Source organism: Phyllobates terribilis, unplaced genomic scaffold (assembly GCF_046119375.1).
Source record: "Phyllobates terribilis strain yellow unplaced genomic scaffold, ASM4611937v1 Scaffold_13__5_contigs__length_258822181, whole genome shotgun sequence".
In the NCBI taxonomy this organism is placed as follows: Eukaryota; Metazoa; Chordata; class Amphibia; order Anura; family Dendrobatidae; genus Phyllobates; species Phyllobates terribilis.
The window spans coordinates 188,712,281-188,725,591 of record NW_027362773.1 but is presented as its reverse complement, the minus strand read 5'-3'; the positions used below and the strand labels follow the sequence as shown (position 1 = coordinate 188,725,591).

Sequence of the window (13,311 nt, the reverse complement as noted above, 5' to 3'; positions counted from 1 at the left end):
TCTGTCTATCACATTACTTAGTTCCCTTAGTACCCGTGGGTGTATGCCATCAGGTCCTGGTGATTTGTTTATTTTAATGTTACTGAGGCGTTTCTGTACCCCAGCTTGGGTTAGATTTGTCATACTTAGTGGAGGATTAAGTTTGTCACTTCTCATTTCTCCTGTTAGTTCGATTTCCTTTGTGAAAGTTGACGAAAAAAATTTATTTAATAGATTAGCTTTATCCTCATCTTTCTCTATGATTTTGCCTTCATCACTTTTTATCGGTCCAATATTATCCGATTTAATCCTTTTACTATTTATATACGTAAAGAACAGTTTGGGATTTGATCTACTTTCCCTAGCAATACGTCTCTCTGTTTCCTCCTTCGCTATTTTTATTTGTTTTTTGCAGGTTCTCGTTTTTTCCTTGTAACACATTAGTGCCTCCTTACTGTTTTCCTGTTTTAATCTCTTGAATGCCTCTTTTTTGCCATTTAACGCCCCTTTTACGTTCTTGTTCAACCATATTGGTTTCCTCTTATTTCTGGCCCTTTTATTCCCATACGGTATATACCTCTCGCACTGAGTATTCAGAATTATTTTGAAGGTTTCCCATTTACTATTCGTATTCCTTTGATTAAGAACTTTGTCCCAGTCTATAAGTTGAAGGTTTTCTTTCAGCTGATCAAACTTCGCCCTCCTAAAGTTTAATGTTTTAGTTGTTCCCTTATTGATAACCCTACTGAAGGGCATTTTGAAGTCGATAATATTATGATCGCTATTACCTAGGTGCCCCCCTATCTGTACCTCAGTTATTCTATCAGGCCTATTAGTCAATATTAAGTCCAACACGGCCTTCCCTCTCGTTGGTTCCTGCACTAGTTGGGAGAGATAATTATCCTTAATATTTGTCAAGAACCTTTTTCCTTTCTGAGATCTACAGGTTTCTGTTTCCCAGTCAATATCCGGGTAGTTGAAGTCCCCCATTACAATCACCTCATTATGTTTTGCTACTTTGTCTATTTGTCCTAATAGCAGATTCTCATTCTCCTCTGTTATATTGGGTGGCTTATAGCAGACCCCCAGTAATATTTTATTATTATTTTTTGCCCCCTCTATCTCTACCCACATGGACTCGACCCCCTCTTCTCCCTCTCCTATATCTTCCCTTAGAGCCTATAGATGGCAAACAGTGCAAGATTTTTAATATAACCCAATTGCAAAAATGATTTTTAGCATAAAATCTATGCATTTAAGAAAAGAAAAAGAAAATATCCCCAAAGGTGGACAACCCTTTTAAACACTTTTTAATGAGTTTGGCACATCTTACAGCTGTGTCCAAGCCAGATATGTTACTCTATTTATGACCCAGATTCATCAAACAGTTTGCGACAGAAAACTGGGGTATAACTGTGGAGAACATTGCAAACTTTTTGCGCAATATAGAGCAAAAGAAATGTGTACATTTGGGGATTTTTACGCCAGCTCCATCAACTTTTTGAAAAGTGGTTGGAACTTTGCAGGAGGTGTTTCTATTAGCACAAATTCATTATGATTTGCACAAAAAAGTGGCATAAATTATAGCAAAAATGTAAACGTAATTGCCCAGTGTGAATGCACAAAATACATATTCGTGATCTCTATTCACCTGAAGGACTTTGATGGTTGAGGTGATGCAGATCTGTTTTCATTCTGGATCATAAAAGATCCTTCCCTATAAATTAAACAACATAAAAGAAGTTTTCACGGTAAGAAGAAATAGAGTTGGTGCAACTTGGAACAGAAAATTGTAACACTTTCTGATATAGTTCTCCTTGGTCTGTGCTCAACTCAAAACACTTTTTTCTTTTTCAGCATGTGATATAAGCTGTATGTGAAGGGGGCTGGCTGACTGCTTGTTTTAATTGTTAAGTCAGCCCCCTTTTCTGCCTATGCACTGGAGGACTAGTCCAGCTTAGCTATCAAAACGAGCAGTCAGTCTGCACTTTATTCCATTGAATTTGTACTGTTGTATGTGTGCAGTAGACCATTATCATGGGATCACCCTTGGAAACAAAATCAGGGCATGCTTCTTTATTATTACCAACAATTCACAGGAAACCCCAATAGATACTCAAGGAGAAAACACATGTATATTCTGCAATTAACTATCCCAATTTACACATCCTGCTCCCCACCTCATAAACTCCATGCCAAATCGTGCCAGCGTCTCCACTGCTCCTAGTCATCACAGGGTTCCCAATGAAGGAACCTACTTATGGCGAACCTTCAAGGAAATGGTGGAGTTTTTTTTGTAGGTGATGTACTGTATATTTATTATTATACAGTATATCAATCACCCTGGGAAACAAAATCAGGTCAAATTTCTTGATTATTACCAACAATCCACAGCAAACCCCAATAATGTTGAGGAAGAAAACTTGTGTAGCATGTTATTGGGGTAACCTTTGGATCGTTGGTAATTCAGAGATTTCCTTGTATTCCTAATCTCTATGTTGTAATGTCCTAATCTCTATGTTTAACCCAGGTAGGACTGGGTTAAATCCTAGCACTACAGGTCTTAATTTGATGCACCTGGCTAGCTTTGACTAAGAACCAGGAAATGGGTTCACTTGTGTCAGTCTGCTGGGGACTGAGCAGAATGGAGTGTGTTGAAGCTGGTTCGTGGCCAGCCAAATTGTGAGCTGTAGCTGGGGGAGAGACAAGCCAGAGTTTCTCTCTGAATGGAGACTGCAGGGGTCAGCTAGGAAAGCTGAGCAGTCTGTGTGTTGGAGCTACAGAGTAATATATGGAAACTGCAGCCTGTTCAGCGTGAACTGTGCATGGAGTTGAATACTTCTGTTTTGCACTGGAAGCTGCTGAGCTCAGCTGAAGGGGATACCAATCAAAAACTGGTTGGATCGGGCCTCTCCTGTTTATGAAGTTTGCTCTGGGAGAAAGGACTGTAATCTATTCAGATGAGCTCGCACTGACATACAGTATGCAGTATGTGCCTGCTGAATTAACTGTTTATTTGCTGAGTTACCGTTGTTCTCAGAAGAGGCTGTTTTTGGCTTTAAATCCCTTAAAGATTTATGAAAGCAATAAAACTGCTCATGTTTGGACCATTGCCTGTGTGAACGCAACCAAATACCTACCTGAGAGCGTGGATCCCTACTATATGTACAGTACAGACCAAAAGTTTGGACACACCTTCTCATTTAAAGATTTTTTTCTTGCCATAATACAAATTCTAACAGTCTATTCAGTAGGACTATCAGCTGTGTATCCACCTGACTTCTGCACAACACAACTGATGGTCCCAACCCCATTTATAAGACAAGAAATCCCACTTATTAAACCTGACAGGGCACACCTGTGAAGTGAAAACCATTTCCTGTGACTACCTCTTGAAGCTCATCAAGAGAATGCCAAGAGTGTGCAAAGCAGTCATCAAAGCAAAAGGTGGCTACTTTGAAGAACCTAGAATATAAGACATATTTTCAGTTGTTTCACACTTTTTTGTTAAGTATATAATTCCACATGTGTTAATTCATAGTTTTGATGCCTTCAGTGTGAATGTACAATTTTCATAGTCATGAAAATACAGAAAAATCTTTAAATGAGAAGGTGTGTCCAAACTTTTGGTCTGTACTGTATATAATTACCAGTCTGCACACGAGTGTATTTGGTTTAATTGTTGTTTGTGTGTGGTTACAATGTTGTTTGCTACTGATATTTGTTTTGGTGTTCCGCTTTCTTTGTTCCTTTTTTTTGGGCAAACATCTCAAGAATGGTAAGTTCTATAGAGCTGAAACCCAGATAAAACCTTCGGAGGTGTCTGATTTACCCGTCTGCCATATTTGGTGCGGATTGATTCTGTCTTGAAACCTAAAGTTAATATTTGCTTTCATATTCCATTTTTTGGCAAATATCTCATGAAGCTGTAGGCCCTAGGGAGCTGAAACCCAATGTGAGATCTTCCAAAGTGCCTGATTTACCTACGAGGGAAATTTTGGTCAAATTGGTCCAGTTGCTTGGCCGTAAATTAATGACTGCTTTCAGGTTCCATTTTTTGTATTCCGTTTTTTGGCGAGTAGGTCTTAGAGAGGTGAAATCTGGTGTAAAACCTTCCGAAGTTCCTGATTTAACTATTTGACAAATTTGGTGAAGATTGGTCAAGTTATTTGGCATAAAGAGCGGACAACAGAAAACAGACTGAGACAGTCCTCAGATCCATGGAGTGTTATTTCTCCATTCACACATCCATGAAAATCACAGATCTGAGAAAAAAATTCCAGAGTATGTCCTACACTGAGCCCACGCTAAGGATCAGAATAGGACGTACGGATGCACCCTAAGAATCCACCATCAAATGGAGAGGGGCTGAACTAGGTGTGTGTAACCATTTTACCCCAAGTCTTTTTGTATTTATCTGGCCCATTTCTATTTGGATAGATCCATTTTTCCAGTGAGATTAATCAGGTAACATTTGGTAATTGCTGTACATTACCTCGTTGTCAGAGATTTTTCATTGAGCCATAATTGTCCCATCAGCTTTCTGGTCATTGATAGTAATTTACTATCAATGACCAGAAAGCTGATGGGACAATTATGGCTCAATGAAAAATCTCCAATAACTGGCTATTACTAATGTTTCCTCGTACAGGAGTTATCCTGGACTTTGGAGTCTTTTTGGCTATGGGGCTAAGAATTTGCCTGTTCTGCCTTGTGATGACCTTTTTTGGCTGAGACTGGTCACAGACTGCCCCTACACAGCAGTGTTTCTCCTGCTTCTGGAGATGTCACGTCAACAGAGCAGCTTCTTCTCTTCCGTTCTGCTCGGTCGATGGGGTGTCACTGGAGATGTCATGCTGATTGACAGCCGTCTCTGCGCTGCCTAAGTGCTGAGAGCTGGCTGTCAATCAGCATGACGTCAGCAGTGACGCCCTGTCGACGGAGCAGACTGGAAGAGCAAGGGCTGCCGGTGAGTTCTTAGCCTCATCCAAAAGTCCCGGATAATCCCTTTAATTAACATAAATTTTCAACATATCAGACCAGTTAAAAATATTTAATAATAATACATACTAACTTACCAATGCCAAATCTTGTCACATAATATCAGTTGTCATATAATTCAGCCTATTACACCATGCTTGTGATCCATATAACCTTTCTATATTTACCTGTTGGATTCTTGAAATGTTAGCAGCACTTTCTGTTGCGTTCCTAATCTACAGACAGAGCAGAAAAACATTTGTTCAGTTGTTTAAACTGGATATTAAACAGAAAATAAGGCGCTAATAGATCACAAACTTACCTAATTGTGACATCGGTCAGGTTCTTCACCAGAGACAAAGACTCCGCTAAGCACATAATGCCACCCAGAGATATTCGATTTCTACTCAAACTGTTACAAAAGAAATGATATAATATCTGTATAAACAATGCAAAAGAGAGAAAAGGACACAAACAAACAGCAAACATCGGGGCTGATTTACTGAAGCTGTCTAACCTTTAGACAGTGCCAACTTAGGCTAGACAGTCTTAAATTGCCCTAAAATTATCATAGTGTCCTTTCTCATTGATAAAATCTGGCACATCTTTAGACTGTCTAGTCCTAAGCCCCCCATCCACATTGTAGACTGTTGTTGGCCAAACGATCATATAGCTATTAGCACTGAATACGCTGAACGATAGTTTGTTCTTTATGAAAAAGCTGTCAGACTTCTTTAGCAGCAGCCTATCTCTCAGATAAAAAAAATGATTGACCATTGGAAACCCAATGTGCCGGATCCTTCTTTCCCCGGGAAACCCAACGTGCTGGATCATTCTTTCCCTCGGAAACCCAACGTGTCGGATCCTTCTTTCCCCTGGAAACCCAACATGCTGGATCATTCTTTCCCTCGGAAACCCAACGTGCCGGATCCTTCTTTCCCCTGGAAACCCAATATTCTGGATTATTCTTGCCCTCGGAAAACCAACATGTCGGATATTTCTTTCCCCAGGAGACCCAACATGCCAAATCCTTCTTTCCCTGAAACCCAATGTGCCGAATCCTTCTTTCCCCGGAAAACCAATGTTTTGCATCACTCTTTCCCAGGGAAACCCAACCTGCGAGATCCTTCTTTCCCCGGGAAACCCAACGTACCAGATTCTTCTTTCCCTGGAAAACCCAACATGCCAGATCCTTCTTTCCCCAGGAAACCCAACATGCTGGATCATTCTTTCCCTTGGAAACTCAATGTGCCAGATCCTTCTTTCCCCAGGAAACCCAATGTGTCAGATCCTTCTTTTTCCCGGAAACCCAATATGTCGGATCCTTCATTTTCCCGGAAACCCAATGTGCTGGATCCTTATTTCCCCGGAAAACCCAACTTGCCAGATCCTTCTTTCCTTGGGAAACCCAACGTACTGGATCATTCTTTCCCTCAGAAACCTAACATGCCGGATCCTTCTTTCCCCCAACAATACCCGTTGAGGAGAATCAGGAAGCCTCCATATACATTAGACTGCTGGCCAATCCCCCTGAATTTGTGGGCTAAGATGACTTTAGCCTAATATGGAGGGGTTGCTTAAGTTTATAACTTTTGCGAGTTGGCTGACTTAGTTCTATAAAGTAATGACAATTTTGGTGCTATTTCAATGTAATTTTTGTGCAAAGGATTGCGGCTTAGGCCAAGTCCCTTTGCTCCCCCTAATTTCCAATGATCCACGCACATTTTTTTGGGCACAAATTAAGCAAAATTTTGGGCATATATATGTTAGTAAATTGGCCACAATATACTTTACAGCATTAATAACCTTCTCAGATGTTAGTGAGGTTCCCAAACAAATAGGAGACCTTTTAGGTTCTAGGCAACCCAACCCAACAGATCCCATATTTGCCAGTGGTTCCAGGCAAATATGGGATCTGCTGCCGATTATTCGCTTAACCAAGACAGTGTCCTAGCACAGACCTCTACCAATAAAGCGAAATACTGATGTAGGAAGTGATATATGGGAGGCTGCTCACATCACACTGCCTGGCACTGTGCAAGGGAGCTGCAGCAGGTCCGGCACCAGCGCAGTGCAAGCCAATACACATGCCAAGATCCACAGGGCCAAGGGGGGAATGGACTTGGTGAAACATTTTATACACTTCTTTAGCTGGCTGTGACTTTTTACTTTTTCCAAGGCATCAAATACGCTTAAAGAAGAGCCATAGCTATGCTTTACTCATCAGGGCCAAGATGTAGTTCTCTGCCCTTCAGGGGGCGGACAGAGACATAAGAGGCCCGGTGCAAGAACAGTATATGGGCCCTTTGGATTCTATAAATAATCATCATAATAAACCATACCACCTGCTTTGGAGACAGTGGCCCCCTTACCTCTTGGGCCCCTGTGTGCTTGCACAGGTTGCACCAATGTTACGTCCGTCCCTGCTGCCCTTGCCCTGTATCCAAATGCCATGGCCAGTGTGGCTTGTTTTGATCCTCTACAGCTTTGCTCCTGCCTAAAGTCAGCAAGGAATTATCGAGCGGTGAGTGCTCGGTTATCAATCAATTCGAATACATTGACAGATGCTGATTATCAGGGCACCCTGGTGCTATTCTGACTGGCATAATGGGAGGCATGAAGTCCAAAATCAAAAGCTTCACAGTAACTTACTTGACTGAAAGAAGACATTTTAGATCAGAAAAAATCTTGGTTATTTCAGAAATTCCATAATTTTCCAATCTGTTGTCAGATAAACTGCAAGAAACCGAAAGGTATTTTTATAGAAGAAGAGATGTCATCATCATCATCATCATCATCAATTTACTATGAAATGTTCATTATAAAGGTCTTCATAAAACAACTTACTCTAAATGTGCTAAAGTTTTGCATTGTTGAAGAACTCTGCACAATTTCTCCAATTCTTTCTGGACATTCTTGAAGCCAGTTATCCTAAAAATGATGTGAAAAAGCAAATGTAATGATACATAGATGATAGATAGATCGATAGATAGATCGATAGATAGATAGATAGATAGATGATAGATAGATAGATAATAGATAGATAGATAATAGATGATAGATAGATATATAGATAATAGATAGATAGATAATAGATAGATAGATAGATAATAGATAGGGATAGATAGATAATAGATATATGGATAGATAGATAATAGAGAGATAGATAAATAATAGAGAGATAGATAGATGATAGATAGATAGATAGATAATAGATAAATGGATAGATAGATAGATAGATAGATAGATAGATAATAGATGGGGATAGATAGATAGATAATAGAGAGATAGATAATAGATAGATAGATAGATAAATGGATAGATATTAGATAGATAAGAATTGTAAGAAATTTAAAACAAAGTTTAATTCTCATCGGCAATATAGAAGTTTTACCTGATCTCTCTTCGACAGTCATCGATACCATTGAAGAAAAGGATCTCCGCCATCTGATGCAAACCACTTCAAGAATGTGCAAAAAAATACAACAAATTAAAAGGAATTTGTCAGCAGGTTTTTGCTATACAATCTAATAGCAGCATAGACCCTGATTCCAGTGATGTGTCACTTACTAGGCTGCTTGGTGCAGTTTTGATAAAATCACTGTTTTCTCTGCTGTAGATCTAGCAGCTGAGCTTTTATAACCCCGCCCACACCACTGATTGGCAGCTTCCTGTGTACACTGTCAGCAAGCAGCCAATCAGTGGTGGGGGCGGGGTTACACAGATTAGACTGACTGCTGTGCATGTAAGACCTAGTCCTGTAGTGATAATCTCCTGCTAATAAAACACTGATTATATTAAAACTATAACACACAGCCCAGTAAGTGATACTTCACTGTAATCAGGCTCTCTTGCCCTGTATTAGGCTTCTCTCAGATTAAATAGCAAAAACCTGCTGACAGATTCCCTTTAAGGAATCATGTTATAAGGATTATACTGTACAATTATAATAGGACACTAATTTCATTGTCTAGAAAATCCTTACCTGGCTGCGATATACTTTACATTGGGGCAGGTCACCATGGCGCTAACAAGATGCGACATCCCTTCTTCAGATAACACGGTCCTATTAAGCCTAGGAGCGTAATATGGATTCTGTGTATTGAGTGTAGCCACATTAACTAAATATATAAATATATCACATGAATCCTATTCTAGGTAAAGAGCAGCCCAATAGTGTAACTGTGTAATTCATCTTTTCTCCTGCGGTAGCGCTGCAGGGAAATTGTAAGTATACACGTTTTGATCAGGTTAATAATAGGAGATTTCCATATATAAATTATGAATCATAAAGAAAAATTACTTTTTAAAATAATTTTAACTTACTCTAGTTTACCCGTAATATGTATGTTTGGAAGGCTGTCAATCAACTTCTTACAGCCAGGATTTCCAAAAGGATTACCGGATAAACTGAGATAGAGAAAAAAAGTGAGAAAGTTTACACACAATGGGTTCGGAAGCTGCCCACACACTTTAATAGAAGATATAGGGAAAAAAGATTAAAGACGACATGTGCACATAACCTTCAAAAGCTTTTGAAGACTTTTGGGATCTAAGCGGTAACATTTCTCCTTGCGGAGAGTAACAAGCCAGGCCTGGAATGTCAGAGTATGGAGACTTATATACGCCATGCAATGCTCCTCTGGGAAATTAAATATGCAAATTTAGGTGCCACTAGAGTTCTAGTCCTCTTCCTCTCTGAAGAAGCAACTTGCATATGAAGAGTTTTGGAAAAGTTTTTTTTCCTTCCTTACAGCCGATTGGATCGTGCCTAGTTTGGAGAAAATTACATAAGAAGCCACTTCAAAGTATTTTTTTCTCCTACCAAAACTCAAAGCGGAAAAGCCTGAGCATAGGCACAGCAAGTCGTTTTACAATATAAATGAATAGGAAGAAGCTTTCAAACAGTTTAAGTTATTTTCAGTCATTTTTTTTTTAACTCCAAAAAACTCCTCAGAGAACTTTGTGTGAAAAACTTCTCAAAAACTTGGTTTCTACTCCAAAAACTCATCAAAAAGACTCAGTGTCCACATAATCCGAGGGAATGTGCACATAGTGTCATTTAGAAGGCATCCATCTAACAAAAAAGCATTGTCCAAAGTAAAAATAAAGTTAGAAGATAGATGGAGGGCAAATTTTTGCTTTTGACACACCAAGTAAAACTGATCCTACAGTCATGGCCAAAAGTTTTGAGAATGACACCAAAATTATATTTTCACATGATCTGGTGGCCTCTGGTTTTTATTAGTGTTTGTCTGATGTTTATATCACATACAGAAATATAATTGCAATCATATTATGAGTACCAATAGATTATATTGACAGTTAGAATGAGTTAATGCAGCAAGTCAATATTTGCAGTGTTGCCCCTTCTTCTTCAAGACCTCTGTAATTCTCCCTGGCATGCTCTCAATCAACTTTTGGACCAAATCCTGACTGATAGCAGTCCATTCTTGCATAATCAATACTTGCATTTTGCCAGAATTTGTTGGTTTTTGTTTGTCCACCCGTCTCTTGATGATTGACCACAAATTCTCAATGGGATTAAGATCTGGGGAGTTTCCAGGCCATGGACCCAAAATCTCTATGTTTTGTTCCATGAGCTATTTAGTTATCACCTTTGCTTTATGGCAAGGTGCTCCATCATGCTGGAAAAGGCATTGTTGGGCACCAAACTGCTCTTGGACGGTTGGGAGAAGTTGCTCTTGGAGGACATTCTGGTACCATTCTTTATTCATGGCTGTGTTTTTAGGCAAGACTGTGAGTGAGCCGATTCCCTTGGCTGAGAAGCAACCCCACACATGAATGGTTTCAGGATGCTTTACAGTTGGCATGAGACAAGACTGGTGGTAGCGCTCACCTCTTCTTCTCCGAATAAGCTGTTTTCCAGATGTCCCAAACAATCGAAAAGGGGATTCATCAGAGAAAATGACTTTGCCCCAGTCCTCAGCAGTCCACTCCCTGTACCTTTTGCAGAATATCAGTCGGTCCCTGATGTTTTTTCTGGAGAGAAGTGGCTTCTTTGCTGCCCTCCTTGAAACCAGCCCTTGCTCAAAGAGTCTCCGCCTCACAGTGCGTGCAGAAGCACTCACACCAGCTTTACTGCCATTCCTGAGCAAGCTCGGCACTGCTGGTAGTCCGATCCCGCAGCTGAAACAGTTTTAAGATACGGTCCTGGCGCTTGCTGGTCTTTCTTGGGCGCCCTGGAGCCTTTTTGACAACAATGGAAGCTCTCTCCTTGAAGTTTTTGATGATGCGATAGATTGTTGACTGAGGTGCAATCTTTGTAGCCTCGATACTCTTCCCTGTTAGGCCATTTTTGTGCAGTGCAATGATGGCTGCACGTGTTTCTTTAGAGATAACCATGGTTAACTGAAGAGAAACAATGATACCAAGAACCAGCCTCCTTTTAAAGTGTCCAGTGATGTCATTCTTACTTAATCATGACTGATTGATCACCAGCCCTGTCCTCATCAACACCCACACCTGTGTTAATGGATCAATCACTAAAACGATGTAAGCTGCTCCTTTTAAGGCAGGACTGCAATGATGTTGAAATGTGTTTTGCGGGTTAAAGTTCATTTTCTGGGCAAATATTGACTTTGCAAGTACAGTAATTGCTGTTAAGCTGATCACTCTTTGACATTCAGGAGTATATGCAAATTGCCATTACAAAAAATGAAGCAGTAAACTTTGGAAAAATTACTATTTGTCTCATTCTCAATAATTTTGGCCATGACTGTACATGTACTTAGTGTAGGACCTGAGGGGGCGGAGCATAACCCAGAGATTCAGTGTAATCTGTGTCATGCTCCGCCCCCTCAGGTCCTGTACTAGCTTTTGCCAAAGTTTAAAATCATGTGATCCTAAAATGAAAAAAAAAAAAATAGTCCATCATATTGGTTTTACTATACCCAAGTTTTGTTTTATTCCTAGGAAATAAATGTTTGTCCCCAGTAACCATGTACACTGAGCCCCCATAAGAACCGGATGTCATCCATAATGGAATTTTACTGCTTAGTAAAAAATAAGAAAGAAACAATTGAACAGATTCTTTTTTTGCAAAATGGGCAACTGAATGAGCCTCATATGTGAAAATGGTGCTATCTCCATACTTTACGTCAGAAAATCGGGGGCCTGTGAGTATCTCAGCCAGTTGAGGGATATCTTCAGAGGTCAGGTTGCAGTTTTCAAGGCTGGAAAGTATAAATTAGCAAAAAATAAGAACTGTATTTATATTTAGTGCTAGTATTATTTATACTCATGTGGGTTCCTAGGGGCTTTGATAACTAGAGAACAATAGCAGTAAATCACCAGTGAAGGCTTTAGCTAAAAGTCGTCCAAACCCAACAATTTCGGTCGGATCGGCCAACCATGTAACATTTATGAGGATTTCCCGACTTTCCTCCGACAGGAACATAGGGATCGAATTCAATCGCCACTTTAAGTGTATCACAAAGCATCGTCACATTCTTGAAATGCTTGGAAATTCTGTGCAATCTGTGGCCAGAATATTATAGAACAGGAGGCGCTGAGTAGATTGATATTTAGATATTTTCCAAAAGATCCATCAGAACTTGTATCTTATTCTTTAAAATCCCTTCCCCATTTTGGACTTTGGGGTCCAGTGGGCTGTCCTTATCTGTGATTGACAGCTGTGTACGCATAATTATATAGAGAAGGCTGCCAATCAATGATTAGGACCGCCCACTGGACTCCTAACCCTGCAATGAGTCACACTCTGCCCTTACATTACACATGGTGACAAGTTACCTTTAAATTTCACGGAATCATTGTCTAATTCATTCACACAGTTCTGATATCTCACCTGAGTTTTTTCACTTTTAGCCCAGTATTTTCTTCTCTGGCTTTTTTGATCTTTGGGGAGCTGAAATGAGATATAATATTATGTCTTAAAGGGTAACTGCACTTTAAAGTAACTTTTCTGAATACGCTGTTCTGTGTGTATATGGGAAATAATACTATATCTGGCCATTCCATGACTTGTATCCTGCATTTCCGCTAGTTTTCCTGTTTGCAAGTTCAGTCTCTTAAAGGGATCCTTAAAGGGAGCCTGTCATTAGATTCAATCTGCCTCAACCACAGGCCGCATGAATCAAAGTCTGGTGGCGCAATTGCAGCTGGGTATATTCTACTTTGAGATGCAGCAGCATATCAGAGAAAACATACTTTGAAAACTTGTCCGGGGACTATATGTCTCTGCTGACTAGTCTGATATGGTCCTTTATTAGCTTCTCCAGTTGATTGACAGATTTCTTGCTTTTTGTGTAAATAGAGAAAAACCTGTCAACTTGAGCAGGGCAATGAGAAGACTTAGAGAAAAAAGGAGGA

General features: G+C 39.9%; 1 protein-coding gene across 1 annotated transcript in view; it reads right to left on the bottom strand.

Annotated features, from left to right (window-relative positions):
* The window catches only part of NLRC5 (NLR family CARD domain containing 5), a 306,174-nt gene that overhangs the window by 156,854 nt on the left and 136,009 nt on the right, over positions 1-13,311 (bottom strand). Inside the window, exons 10-19 of the mRNA XM_073659129.1 lie at positions 12,788-12,847; positions 12,075-12,155; positions 9,286-9,369; positions 8,945-9,034; positions 8,354-8,419; positions 7,807-7,890; positions 7,612-7,695; positions 5,282-5,371; positions 5,148-5,195; positions 1,631-1,696 (exon numbers count right to left, since the gene is read on the bottom strand). Coding sequence (XP_073515230.1) covers positions 1,631-1,696; positions 5,148-5,195; positions 5,282-5,371; positions 7,612-7,695; positions 7,807-7,890; positions 8,354-8,419; positions 8,945-9,034; positions 9,286-9,369; positions 12,075-12,155; positions 12,788-12,847 — 753 coding nt within the window. The remainder of the gene's footprint in view (positions 1-1,630; positions 1,697-5,147; positions 5,196-5,281; positions 5,372-7,611; positions 7,696-7,806; positions 7,891-8,353; positions 8,420-8,944; positions 9,035-9,285; positions 9,370-12,074; positions 12,156-12,787; positions 12,848-13,311) is intronic.